At 38.2% G+C, this 13333-nt stretch overlaps 1 protein-coding gene across 1 annotated transcript in view; it reads right to left on the bottom strand.

Annotated features, from left to right (window-relative positions):
- WWC3 (WWC family member 3) overlaps positions 1 to 13333 on the bottom strand; it is a 102207-nt gene that overhangs the window by 23027 nt on the left and 65847 nt on the right. The window contains exons 9-11 of the mRNA XM_054384655.1: positions 6197 to 6439; positions 3116 to 3205; positions 1417 to 1991 (exon numbers count right to left, since the gene is read on the bottom strand). Coding sequence (XP_054240630.1) covers positions 1417 to 1991; positions 3116 to 3205; positions 6197 to 6439 — 908 coding nt within the window. The remainder of the gene's footprint in view (positions 1 to 1416; positions 1992 to 3115; positions 3206 to 6196; positions 6440 to 13333) is intronic.

Below are 13333 nucleotides of genomic sequence, written 5' to 3'. Positions count from 1 at the left end.
CAAGAAATGTTTACATCTAGTAAATGTAAATTCTGCAACAGTATCTTCTGGCAATGCCAGCTGTGTTAAGGAAAGAAGGCAAGTCTAGACGCAAAATGCTGTAACAGCAATACAGACTTTTCAGCGCAGTGGTGAAATTTTCTTTTAAAATAAAAAGCTAGAAGATTTTCTTTAAATACTGGCAACGTTCCTTCTTATAATCAATTGTCAAATAGAATTTTTGGTAGGATAATATCATACATTCTCTGGTTATATTTCACATTACTCCTAAGTCCTGAATGCAAGACTGCAATTGCTAACAGAATTCTGCATGTAGAAGTAGGATGGCAACTACAAGCTTTCATACAAAAAACAATCTCTACTAATCCTTCTCTACTGGTATGGTTTTATTAGAAATATGAGCAAGCCAGTACACCAAAATATCATCATGAAGGAATACTCTTTTTTAACAGCAGTTCTTCTACTGATTGATTAAAACAGGGCAAGAGATTTCTTGTGTGCTTGTATGCTCAGGTTTTTTAATTAGTTTATTTTTTTTAAAAAGTTTCTCTTTCCTCTTTTGATCTCTGTTGTGCCTCCGAAGCTTCCACCAATGCAAGCTAAAGCAAGTCTGTCAACTTCAGAGTCAGGAAAATGAAACTCAACATTATGTGTGCTGTTGTAACTGCACACACCTCTCCTCTGCAATCACAGAGCACAGGTCCACCAAGACAACCAACCCAAAAGGATGCTTAACTTCTCACACAGCCCCTAAAAGATGCTCTTTGGCTGATGAAGCACTCTACTCATGAGTATGGTGCACCATGCACTCATGACTACCATGCCACTGTGGCTTCTGCTCCACTGCAGAACTTAAGACATGGGAACCTGGTCTGGGATATGTATGAACTCAGCATGCAGTGTGTCAGCCTTCAAGCACTGTTGGCAGCATCACTTCACTGCCTGGTTTTGTGTTTGGGTTTTTCTTGGGGAATTTGTTGGGTATTTTTCTATTTCCCCTGGGTTTGTGTTCCTCTAAATTATCAGGATAATGGCAATGTGGGCACAACTGAGGACTTCAGAAGTAACAAAACCATGCTTTGACTGATTTCCAATACAAGACAGAAATATTTATTCCTTGATGTGCTAGACTGCAGTCGGCCCATGTTCCATTTTCTTTTGCCCACCCAATTCACCACTCTCTTAAGATCAACTTGCAAGCTTTTCCTCTAATATTTCACCTCTCTGCCCCAAATCTAAAGCTTGGGGGTTCTGATTTTTTTTTTTTTAAACAACTAACACCTACCATGTGATTTTTTTAACTGATGGAAGAAAAACAAACTAAACTGAGTAACAATTTCTACTGTGACAGTTTGCTTATGTCTCTGTGAGGATTTCTATGATAATGTCACAAAACAATCATGTCCATGAACTCACCTCCAACAGTCTGGGCAGCAGTCAGCTGTGGTCCCATTTCTCGCAAGGCTTCACCGTCCACAGGGTAAGCGGACATGTGAGATGAGCTTGTTCCTTGTGTATCATCGTCACCCAATGCTGTGGTCTGAGCCCTGAGCATTTCCAGGGCTCCTATGCTTGCCATTTCCTCAAAACCTTCTGACATCTGAGCCAAGGGAGAATCTCGAGATGCAGAGAGAAATGGGGTGTCCAGAGGTGAGCTTGGAGGGGATAACGATGACAAGGAGGACCGTGATGACAGGGACGCCAGGGACTGTGGGGTATCCAGCGACCTCCGCTGCTTGTTGAAATTCGAGTGTCCGACAGGATCAGCGTATGGCACATCCTTTGTGAGAGACTCGAAGGGAATGATGTCAAAGCGTAAATGCTGCCCATAGTCTGTGACGCTGTCTGATTTGTCATACTGCGGAAGGCCATAGATGTCCGTAAAGCTGACCGAGCTGAGGGAGCCTCTGCTGGAGGCCAAGGATCCTCGACTGGAGGCCAGAGATCCCCTGCTGCTGCCAGAGGACATTGTGAGGGTGCTAGCTGACAGACTACGGCAGGTAAAGAGAGAGAAAAAAAAAAGGCCCTTTCAAACATAATTTAAATACCAGTGCAGACAAAAACATCAATCCAGATTACACAAGCAGTTTTACATGCATTCAGTGCAGTGACAGAGAGAGAGAGAATTTGGCATTTCAGGGACTAGCTCATGTCCCTTGCCCTGGTCTCAAACACATCTTTCACTGGAACACGGCAAGTGACAACCAAATCAGGGCCAGGCACCTGAAGACAAAAGGTCCAATAGGACTCCTTCCTCCAACATGTAAGCTGCCTTAATTCAGCAGAAAAGAAACCACAACAGAATCTGGATCAGTGGATTCAGTGTAAATCCAGGAAGGGCTTGATCCAGCTTGAATTTGAGTTAACCATGATCATAAACATATCAGGGAAGACAGGTAGGAAGGGATTTCGAAAGCCCTAACAAACGGCTGTGCTAGCATCACTCTCACAGGGTTTTCCAGTGCAAAGTCAGACAGACATTAGCATGAATCCCATTCCATTTCCTCTTCCCACTCTCAGACAGTTAGGGAGAGAAGAATAAAAGTGACTAAGAGAGATCGAGTGAAACACAACAGGAACCGAGCTTTTGATGTTGGCATGGTGTTGAGCTGAGGAATCCCCAAGTGCTGCATCTAAAAAGGCAGCTGCAAGTGTGAATATGCAAAACATGCTGGGCTTCTGTATGGGTCTTAGCACATTCTCATATTTAAATGGCAAAATTTTGTCATCTCACTGGGGATCAAAAATCCCTCCTTTGGAGAAGGTACCAGAGTATTAAAACCTCAGAGAACTTAAAAGAATGTTATCTTCATATTAGTAAACCCATAACAATATTACAATGGGGCTTAAGTACATATCCTCTTTTCAGAAAATAAGCTAACATATGAAATTCCCAAATCTACATAATGATCTAGTCCGAACAGCCATCACCAATGCTATTCATGAAACTCCATCAAAACCATCACATTCCATTGACCAAACTGGATAAATTTGATTAAAACTTAATTTACTTGGCACATGTACACAAAAGTATTAAAAGGTAAACTTCATAGATTACTAATATTATTCTCTGTTGCAGTTAAAATTCAAAACTTGCTGGTTTTACATAACTCACCTTTTTAACTGGGAGTGTAAATAGGAGGTTAAACGAGTAGCTTCCTCTAACTGCATAAGCAAACAATTTCTCTTTTCCTGTAAGAGTATCCTATAAATAAACAGATACATATTACTATTTTTCTTCATTACAGTAGTGCTCAAAAAGTGCCACAAGCTTTCTAAGTACAAAAAATATCACTGGATTGCAGTTTGAAATAAAAAAAAAAAAAGAAGTTTCACTGTTTAATAAAAAGTTTCAATTTATGCATCTTATATGCACCAATGGTGATTCCAGCAGGAACACAAGAACCAAGACTCCAGCAGAATTCCCAGGCAGGTGTTTCAAGTACATTTATAAATAATTAAGTAGGTGATAACAGCATTTTGAATATTAATGTATGACAAAAAAAACTCTCGCTGGACTTACTTTTTGCCCAGTCCAATAACAAGCAGCTGAATTACTCAGTACCACTGCCACAACACAAATGTACCTAGAATGCATTTGGTCACAAACACCTATAAGATGTCTACCTTAAAATCTGTATTTTGCAATTAATAAAATTTCAAATAACAAATTTTATCTATTGCTACTGTGTTTATTCTTTTCCTGAATTCAGAATTAAGTATTCCTGGTGTTTTGTTTTTCCGAGCCCTATCATTGAACTTCAAAAATAAAATCAGGGTGGTAATCCGTTTTGTGCTGTACATTTGTATACTCAAATTCAGTGTTGCATTCACAAGTTAGATGGAAATTGGGCTTCTGACAGAGTTTAGAGAAAGCTTGTTTCAGTGCTTCATACCTTCCCCTCAACTGCAATGACAGCTGTTAGAATTCAACAAGTTAATAGGCAGAGGGGGTACAGCAGGGGGAGAAAGGAAGAAGTGGTGGTGAGGGGAGGCAAACAAACCAACCAACCCACAAAACCAATAAACCAACAGGGAGCCCTTCTGAGTACAACAAAATGGCAGCATTACTTTCTATAAACCTCATATGGTTAAGATATGAAAAAATTATGTCTTTGTTAGCAGTAAAAACATAAATCTCTCAACTTCTTTGGCCTCCAACTTCATCAATTCATATCCTGGCAAGGGTCTGTACTGCTGTGCTCCAGCAAGCCCACTATTCTCCAGGGAGGCTCCCTTTATTGCAACCACATGGCAGAAGCTGCACACCCAAGCCCATGCAATATTGAAGATCTTCTCCTGCTCCTGTGGACCCCAGACCAGGTACAGGTAAACCAAGCGGTGCAAAGGCAGCTGCAGATCGACTACATAAACTTAGTATGATAAAGGCATTAAACACAGGAACCAAAAGGAAAAGACAAACGTAAACAAGAAACTCAACTGATTGAAAAGCCTGCAAGGGGTATCCATATCATGTACTTTAAAACACGAACTTAGGAACCTACACTCCACAGTCACCAATACTGAAAGTTAGGTACCTGTGTTAAAGGGCAAGAGATGCCTCCACAACGAAGGCTGCCAGCCAATCTTAGAATACAAACAAACAAAACAAACAAAAAAAGCCCAAAGAAACAGAAAAACAAAAACCGAACACCACCGATGCCTAACCAACAGACACGAAAAAAAGCCCCACCTCTCTCATACAAATTGTATGTTAGTTATGATCTGTGTATAACTCAATGCCTTTAAAACTTGGTAACAGGAGAGAACAAGTAACAATTTCAATGAGGAAGCTTCTTTGTATTTCATGATTAGGATAGAGCAAAAATAGAAAAGCATTAATTAGGAATGGGTTTGGATATTCCTGAGCACAAACCAACCAAATAAATAAAAAAATTACTAATAGTTAAGCTTTCCTCTAATTTATTATACAAAAATAGTGTGTCCTTCAGTATCATTCTACTTCTATTCAACTTTTTGCTGGCAGTTGAAATATCAAGTATCACATTGGAACACTGGTTTCCACAGCATGAACTACATGGAAAACTAGCTCGGTCTTCTTGCCAACATAGTATGTACTGCCTAACAAAAGAGCCCAAAAACAGCAAGTAAAACTTACTACACTACAGTGTAAAGTGAACTCCCTTTTCTGTCAATTTAAGCTGGAAAGCCAATATAATGATACTGCAAACACTGCAAAAAAATATAGAACACTGAACTGTGGGTTGGCTGTTAATTTTCTGTTTATTGCCTAAACTTACTGTCTAAAGTAAGCCTTTTCAAAGGACGTGGATTTCTCAAGATATATACATAGAAGGCACTTTGAAGTATTTCACGTGTCTTAATCACGTAAATATTAATCTTTATAGAGGTCACATTAGGGCTGGTTCATGCAGTTTTCCTCAAACCTGGATTTTTACCAAGCCTGGGAAACAAGAATGAGTACTGGTTACTTGGTAACTTGAAGAGGTTAAGAAGCTTTGCCCATTTATTTGGCTACAGGAGAAACAGGGCAACTCTGAAATAAACACAGTGTTTCCCATCAATATGGTTTGGATGTTGTTTATTCTTATATATAACTTGATATTTAAGTTTTAAAGAATGACTCTGTTTATTATGTTCTCTGACTGTCAGAGTTGGGATATGCTCCCACTGCTGAGACTGCAAATTAAAAGGGAGAAAAAAAACTATACAAAAGACAGTAAAGATTTAATCATTTAACTTTTTTTGTTATAAGGCAGAATCCAAATGCAGAAAATTATGCTTGTCCTGATGCTTCTGGTAATGAATATTACTCCCCTTCAAAATAACAGAAAAATCTTTCACTATCCAAGTACTGTTATTCAGGTCTCTATAACAAGACAGTATCATAGAGACTTTTTCCAAGCAGCTTTTGTGACTCCATTCTGATCTCTTCTTCCTATTCAGACTTTTTAGATTAATTAAAGGAGAACTAACTAGTCAACATCACTCTAACCCTCCTTCAGAAAACTCAAAGACAAACAGAATTAAATAATGGCATTCCGGAGCAGTCTCTTCCCTTTTGTTTTGTTTTGTTGTTTTTTTTTTTTTTTTGCAAATTATTCTAGCAACATTTTGTTTGCTTCTTAAATACAGTGACATTCCCTAGTTTTCCTTTGGAACTACCTATATGGATCTTACAGTAGATTAAAAAAAACAGTTTAAGTTCCCAAACCTTTCAGTGGCCCCATGTGCAGATGTTGCTCGAGCCCGCTGAATTTCATCCTCCAAACGTCTTTTCTCTTCATCCAAACGTGCAATGTCTTCTGGGGATCGCCTCTGCTGACTGATGAGCTGCAGCTCCTGAAGAAGAGCCTCCTTTTCTTTGATGAGCTGAAGACGGTCCCTGTCCGCCTCAGCCATTCCTGGCCAAGATTCATTGTCTAGCAAGGCCAGCTGCTGTTGTATATTTGAAACCCTTTAAAAGAGGATAAATATATTTCAACATGCAGAAGAAACAAGGATGAAGAAAATGAAGAGGAAAAATACCAAACGGTGAAGCCTGTTGACTTCTATGACTTTCTTCTTCTGGATTTCAAAACAAAATTTAGAGGAGTTCCAGATGATTACTTGGTTTTGTGGCTCAATAAACTAACTTGATTTTTTTTTTCTTTTTTCCTTTTTTTTGGGTAATAGGCTTTAAAGCCAAAAGTAGTTTCTTATATTTCAATATGCTGAACCTCTACACAAAACAGTTGTAAGAGTAATTCTGCAGTTGACACCTTAGGAAATTGATCTGCTAAAATCAATTTTGAACTCTCATAAATATTACAAGGAACCCTAAAGCTAAAAATTTCACAGATTTTTATTTTGGCAAAATCAAAAGGTATATAAGCATAAAAGGGAGAACACTGTTTTACTGCTAGATGTTTATGCTTGTCTTACAATGGGCAATTTAGACACTTCAGAATGTTACAGTTAAAATGACAGGTAAGTAAGAGAAATTCTAGATTTCTGCATTTTGAATATTTTAAACAAAAGGACTGTACAACAAATACGCAACTGTATACCTCAGTTTCATCTTCACTTTGAAATAGTGGCATTCAAAGTTCAGTGCACCATAAAAGATTATGACTGTTTAAATGAACATTTTCTTTTAAAGTACATTTAAAGCCAGCCATAAAAGTAGGATATGCGTTCATGCTTTCGGTAAGTTAATCTTTTTTCCAAAATATCTGGTAAGAAACAAAAGCTAGTAACAAACAAAGCAAGGTAAAAGTACGTAACAAGCAGACAGAAGATTCACAGAGGATGCATAGTGTGGTAACATGTTTAAGAACAGAGAAAAAAGAGCATAGACATGACAAAGGTGAGGTTTTCCCCATCAAAAACAAAACCTCAGGCAATGTTTATTTCATACTGACATCTGGAAAGTATTTGGCTATCTTATTATCATGGGAAGAGAAATAAAGTATCAATAGAAGTCATTTCACAATAACTGCATTCATGTATGGTTAGTAATAATTTTACTGTGAATTTTGTCAAATACATTTTTCTCCCCCTTCAATTTCATTTACAGCATGTGAAGAATCTGGGTATTATGTTACATTTTAGTCTAAAGCATAACACTTTATCAAGCACCTCAATACCATTTCCTCCTCCTTGCATTAATAACCAACTTCCTGCTGAAGCTACTGAAAAGCACCATTGTGAATCACTACATATAATCTACATATTTCATGCCTCAGCTATTGTGCATGAATTCCAGATGTAACTTCCTGAAGAACACCTCACCCCATCGACCAAACAACAGGGCCAGGAGAGCAAGGAGTCAGGACCTCTACTCTCCCCTACCCAGGCTGCTATGGTGTTGACGTTCCAGTAAACAATCCTGAAGGCATATAGAGCTTGATTTTCAACTGTTCATTCACAAATGAAAAAGATGGGGACTCAAAGTCCTTTCAACAAGATTAGAGAATTCAGGTACAACTGAGTTATCACAGCTTGGCAATCGAATGCAAATCAGATGAGCCCTAGCAATGTATTTGAGTGATCATGTTCATAAGTTCTTAAACAGCTTGTGGATGAAAGAAGACTACATGTGTCTGGTGAGATTTCTGTGTTGTTTTATAAAACAGCTGCAGGACTGGTCCCCTCCTTAACATCCTTAATTGTTTTGCTAGCTATTTCTCTAATGCAGAGTGAACTGGTTAAGAAGTAAACAAATGCTAATGCAGGCAACAAGGAAGAAAGAAGTACCAGAAGGCAAGAGGGGAAGGTGGGATCTCTCCTTTCAGCACTGTTTAACTGAATCAGCTCAGCTGTAGAGTAAAACATCACCCTTCAATACAAGAGGCTTTAATTTAGCCTCTTGAGCTTGCTGAGAGCCTGTAACTCCCTTTGCATATGACATTCCAGATTAAAGCTTGCTTTTTCCCCTCAGCTTCAGTTATGCTGATGCTTTGAAAGTAGGAAGTTGTTGTACAGTAACTTAATTACACTCTTATTAAAAGGAAAAGTACTGCTGTGGACAAGGTTTGTATCTCTGAAAAGTTCCAAAACCTGATTAGATATTTACTTTGATTCCTTTGACACTCTAAGCATTTCCACCAGTTCTTCTCTCATTTTTCTTTTAAGCAAAGAAAAAGCACTTGCAAAACACTGCATAATGAAGGAATCTCTTGGGAAGGGAACTTCAGCATCAATAAGCCAGTCTTCTGTAACCTGTATTTCCTGTAACTGAACTAAAGTTTTGGGGGAGTTTTGTGCTTGCCTCTGTACGATAAGTTGTTCCAAAAAGCTACCAGCAATAAACTTTTTAAAATTTATCTCCTTTGCTAGAAAACATCCCTAAGGCTTATATGGTCTCACTCACTGAAACCTAACAAAAATATCTGAATAGTCATAATCAGTTCTGCTAAAAACATAGTCATTTAAAAAAAAAACCAAACTCTTAAGCATGTTGTATAATTGCAATTTGTTTTCCTTCAACACAAGCTTTTCTTCCCAATAACAATAAATGCATAAATAAATCTCACCATATTTATCCATGCCAGGTTTTATACCTATACTACACCAGCCACTCTCACTGCTGATCTGTTACAGAAAAGTGACAGTTTTGCACTTCCAGACTCAGGGCTTATATTCACCTACTGTAATACAGATTGCAATTTAAAGGTGGGGGAAAAAAATATTGTTTTTGAAGTCTCCATTTTTCAAACACGTCTTTTCCTTCCCACTAGGTGTTTTTTGAAGATATTACTTCTTAAGTGTAGTCACTGTAAAAGATTATTTTTGTCTGACCTAATGCCAGACACTGAGGTCCCTTACCAATATAGCAATTTAACATATTCCTGGGGAAAAAACAGTTAATTTTGAGCTGTCGACATTCCAGGCATTTTGCCCATTCCCATCCTTGCATAACAAGTGCTGAGAAGCTTGCATTCCATGCTCAAGTAGGTGGTATCAAATGACTAGTTTCCTTGCTGCTAGTTTCAGTATTTAAAAATTGCAAATGGAGATGAATGTAACAGCTCCTGTTAAGCAGAAAGGCAGGAAGGGCACTGATGGGATGAGAAAGGTTTAACCTGGTCATCTTAACTAAACATTGATTCAAAATGGCAAACTTGCCCTGAAATGGCCATACTAATGTACCTAGCCTGATGTCTCGCCCAAGACAATGGGTAGGCATAGCATGGTGAAGATGAGTACATCCAGTTACTACACAAACTACATGCACGAGGGAAAAAGCAAGTATTGTTTAGAATTCACAGCATGCCTGATTGGTCATACATCTACACCCCCCTGCCTAGACAAAATGAGGCAACCCTTCTGCTACTGGAAGTATCTGGAGAACCTAAAAGATTTTTTAGCGTCCAGAACCAATTTTCAAGACTGCTACCTGAACACAACACTAATGAAATTATACTACTGAGCTCAAGGGCATTTTCAGTTCAGAAGAGGTTATTTATTAAAATATAGCATGAGAAGTGACACTGAAGTAAAAAAAAAAATCACAGTCTGATTTGCAATTACAATTAACCTCATGCTTAGACCGTTACAAGGATTATGAACAAGACAGGTTATCTTGGGGAGAGAAATATCTGAAGTGTTACAAAGCTCTTAACTCATGCTCATAAAAGGGACAAGGCACTTCATAACCTGTAAGTTCTGGTCCTTTTAGCTTAAACAATTTCTTCAAACTTACTTTGGTTTGATTTCTCAAGGATATCAATATGCCCCTAAATTTAAATACCCAGACTTTTGGGTGACTTTACCAGACTATTCTAGAGCTGAGGCTTTTATACCTACAAAATGGCAAGAATGGTGAGTATAAAAGAAAAAAAAAAAAATCCACAGTTATGATTTGAAGGAGAATGGTGGCTAAGATCACACAAATATAAATCAGCACAGCTTATTCTTTTCCTTAGGCTGATAAAAGGACTATAACTGGACTTAGTTCTCTGCCACTTCAGGTGGCAGGGAACTTCTCCCACATGCAATAATCAGAGGAAGTGGCCATGGGACTGAAGACACATAATGGTGGGTGTAAAAACTCGGTAATTTCTGGTATTTACAGATCCTCTTGAGAGTGAATTATGATTTACTTCCAAAGAGGAGAAGGCTAAGGAAAGGGGAAGAAAGAAATGGAAAGAACAAGAAGCCGGGGAACTCAGCCAAATGCTCACAAAACTTCTCCACTGTGTCTGCTTTGGCTGTTCTTGCAAGTATGTGCCACTGTGGCTTTGGCGCACAACACAAGTACGCTCTGCAGAATATCCAGCTTTCCTGGCAGCCCAGTTCAGTAACAAGGAGGTCTTAAATTGGCTTAAAATGCTCATGAAACCTTTAGAGTTCACTGGCATTTTGAAGACAAAAATAGGTATTCCCCTTTAGGAAAACTGCAAAGCTTGCTAAAACAAATGAAAGGGAGGAATTACTGTTTTCCCCCAATTCACAGGTAAAACGGTGTAATAAGAACTTTAAAAGACAGTTCAAGAGCATGGCTCAGCATCCTGTATAACCTTAAGAAAAAGTTTCATATTTAAAAACCAACACTGGGAGATTTAGGTTTAGCTGACCTGCCTGAGCCAGGTATTTATGTGATACCAGACAAATTACTTCATCCCTAATAAGATTTTCAGATTCATTTAGCAGAATAAAGCATGCAAATCCACCAAATTTCACTAAAATTTTGGCAAATGCACCTTAAAACCTGCCTACACAAAATTAATTTCAACAGGAAAATACTTAACTGCGTTACTGTATCAGTACTGGAATACTGCTATCAATATCCAAACAACATGTATTTTGCTGGTACAAGCACAAACTGCACTGGTGTGCTGCTTCTTGTGCAAGTGCTTTTAAAAGCCCAACTGCAAATTAATTTTGGTAATGAGACAACAAGTTTACAACAAAGTAACTATTCAGCAATTACCCTGAAAAGAAAGAGCTAACATTCCTAAAAGGAATTTGAAAATGTTAAGCATAGCTTAGGAGGAGTAGGCTATAATAAAACTGTTGACAACCACTGTATGATTTAAACAACTGAACTGAAAAATAACATCTTTGAATTCTAGTTCACAGAAGGCATAAACAAATTACTGGCTTTGCACCCCAACTAGATAACCTGGTTGAATATTCTTGGAAATATTATTTTATTAAAGTCAATTACCATCTGACTGGAAAAATCACAGTTACAAATCTTGGAGGGATAACTCTTCATCTATTGATTACTACATTCACAAGATATAAAGCACTGCAACAATGACATTTCATGACAATTTGCTAATATACTTCATGTAGTCATTACACTGAACTGCACAACTTAAGAGTTATCAAAGAAAAACAATTTGCTTTTGATTTCTCTTTCTATGAAACAGTTTATTCAGAAAACTGCTTAAGGGGTACACTTTCCAGTGCACAAATGCTTTCATGAGAGGTGGTCTCACTGAAATAGCAATTGAAACTAAAAACTGTATTTATCCAGGCAGCTTAGGGCTGTCTATTCAAAAAGACCATCCTCCTTCCCTCCTCCTTCTCTGAAGGGCCACACTGACAGATCTGAGAGAAGAAATTTCACGGAAATAAGGTACAGTTTACTTAAAAATAATGGGGGCTAGGGGGAAAGGGGGAGAAGAGAGTGAAAAGCAAAAGACACGTGATGGAGCCTCTCTTCAGCATGACTGGTGAGTTAAAAACTAGAACTTAACACTCCTCCTCCCAGAGCCTGAATCAGACACAGGAGGGAGGACCTCTTCCCCAGCATGCTGAAGATGTCAGAACCCACAGCTCACATAATCTGAAATACCCATGGGAAAAATTAAATTGCAAATTACCCAACTCTTCCTTCCAGAGGGAAACTGAAGGGGGGGGGGGGGGGGGGAGAGGCAATGTGAATGTCTTAATTTATGCAAAGGCCAAACAACTCAGTAGTTAGATTTTTTTTTTTTAAGAAGGAATTAAAATCTTAGTATCTTTTATGAGGGAGGAAACATATTTGAGGAATATATGCCAACTTTCCTACCATCATTTGGTCTCATCTCCTGAACTCCTCAATATAGTTCCTTCAGAAATCCCAACACTGCATCTCCTTGCTCAGACACCATATACAGAGAATATACTTTTATTGTTAAAGTGTCCTTATTACAAATGGCAAATATTCTGCTCCTATCTAGAGCTGTATGATCTCCCAGCTAGATCTGCAAGAGTGACTAGATTGCAAAATACTGCCCTTCAGTTTGTGGGGCTTTTTTTCTGCTTTCCTTTAAGGGAAAAAAATATACTTTTCTCCTACAGTGTATTTTTAAATTCTCCCCTTAAAACCTGGAAAGACAACATTTTGGCTGTTGTACTCATTTGCTGCAAGTTTCCACACCCTGTCTGACAAGCAAGAAGCCATAATACCCTGCTTCACAGTTGTGAGATACTGTAGCATTTTGATTTTCTACTTTGTAGATTTTAATCCGTTGCAGCACATTCTGTCACCCACACTGTGCAGTAACAGTAGATATTTCACCAGCCAAGAGAGAATGAACACAAAGATATTTAACAGAGACAAAAGCCCTACAGAAATGCCAGCAAGCTAAGGGGAAGGAATGCATGATAAATGAAGAATGCAACCACAGAGATAACTGGTAGGGGCAATGAGCTTTGTGCAGTTCCACTCAAAAGCTGAAAGCTGATTACTTCTGTACAATATACTGGGCAAAATAAGGCTCCTATTTTAAATCAACTAATATTCTTTTGCTAAATAACAGACTATTGTCAGAGCTGCTACCCTGGGACAAGCAAAACTACCCTTACTGCAATTAGCATTCTCTTGTTGGAAGGTTATTTACTTGGATATTCTACACTTAATTAACATCAAAAC

The sequence above is a fragment of the Indicator indicator genome, chromosome 1 (genome assembly GCF_027791375.1).
Source record: "Indicator indicator isolate 239-I01 chromosome 1, UM_Iind_1.1, whole genome shotgun sequence".
Taxonomy (NCBI): domain Eukaryota; kingdom Metazoa; phylum Chordata; class Aves; order Piciformes; family Indicatoridae; genus Indicator; species Indicator indicator.
This window is presented reverse-complemented; position numbering and strand designations above follow the sequence as displayed.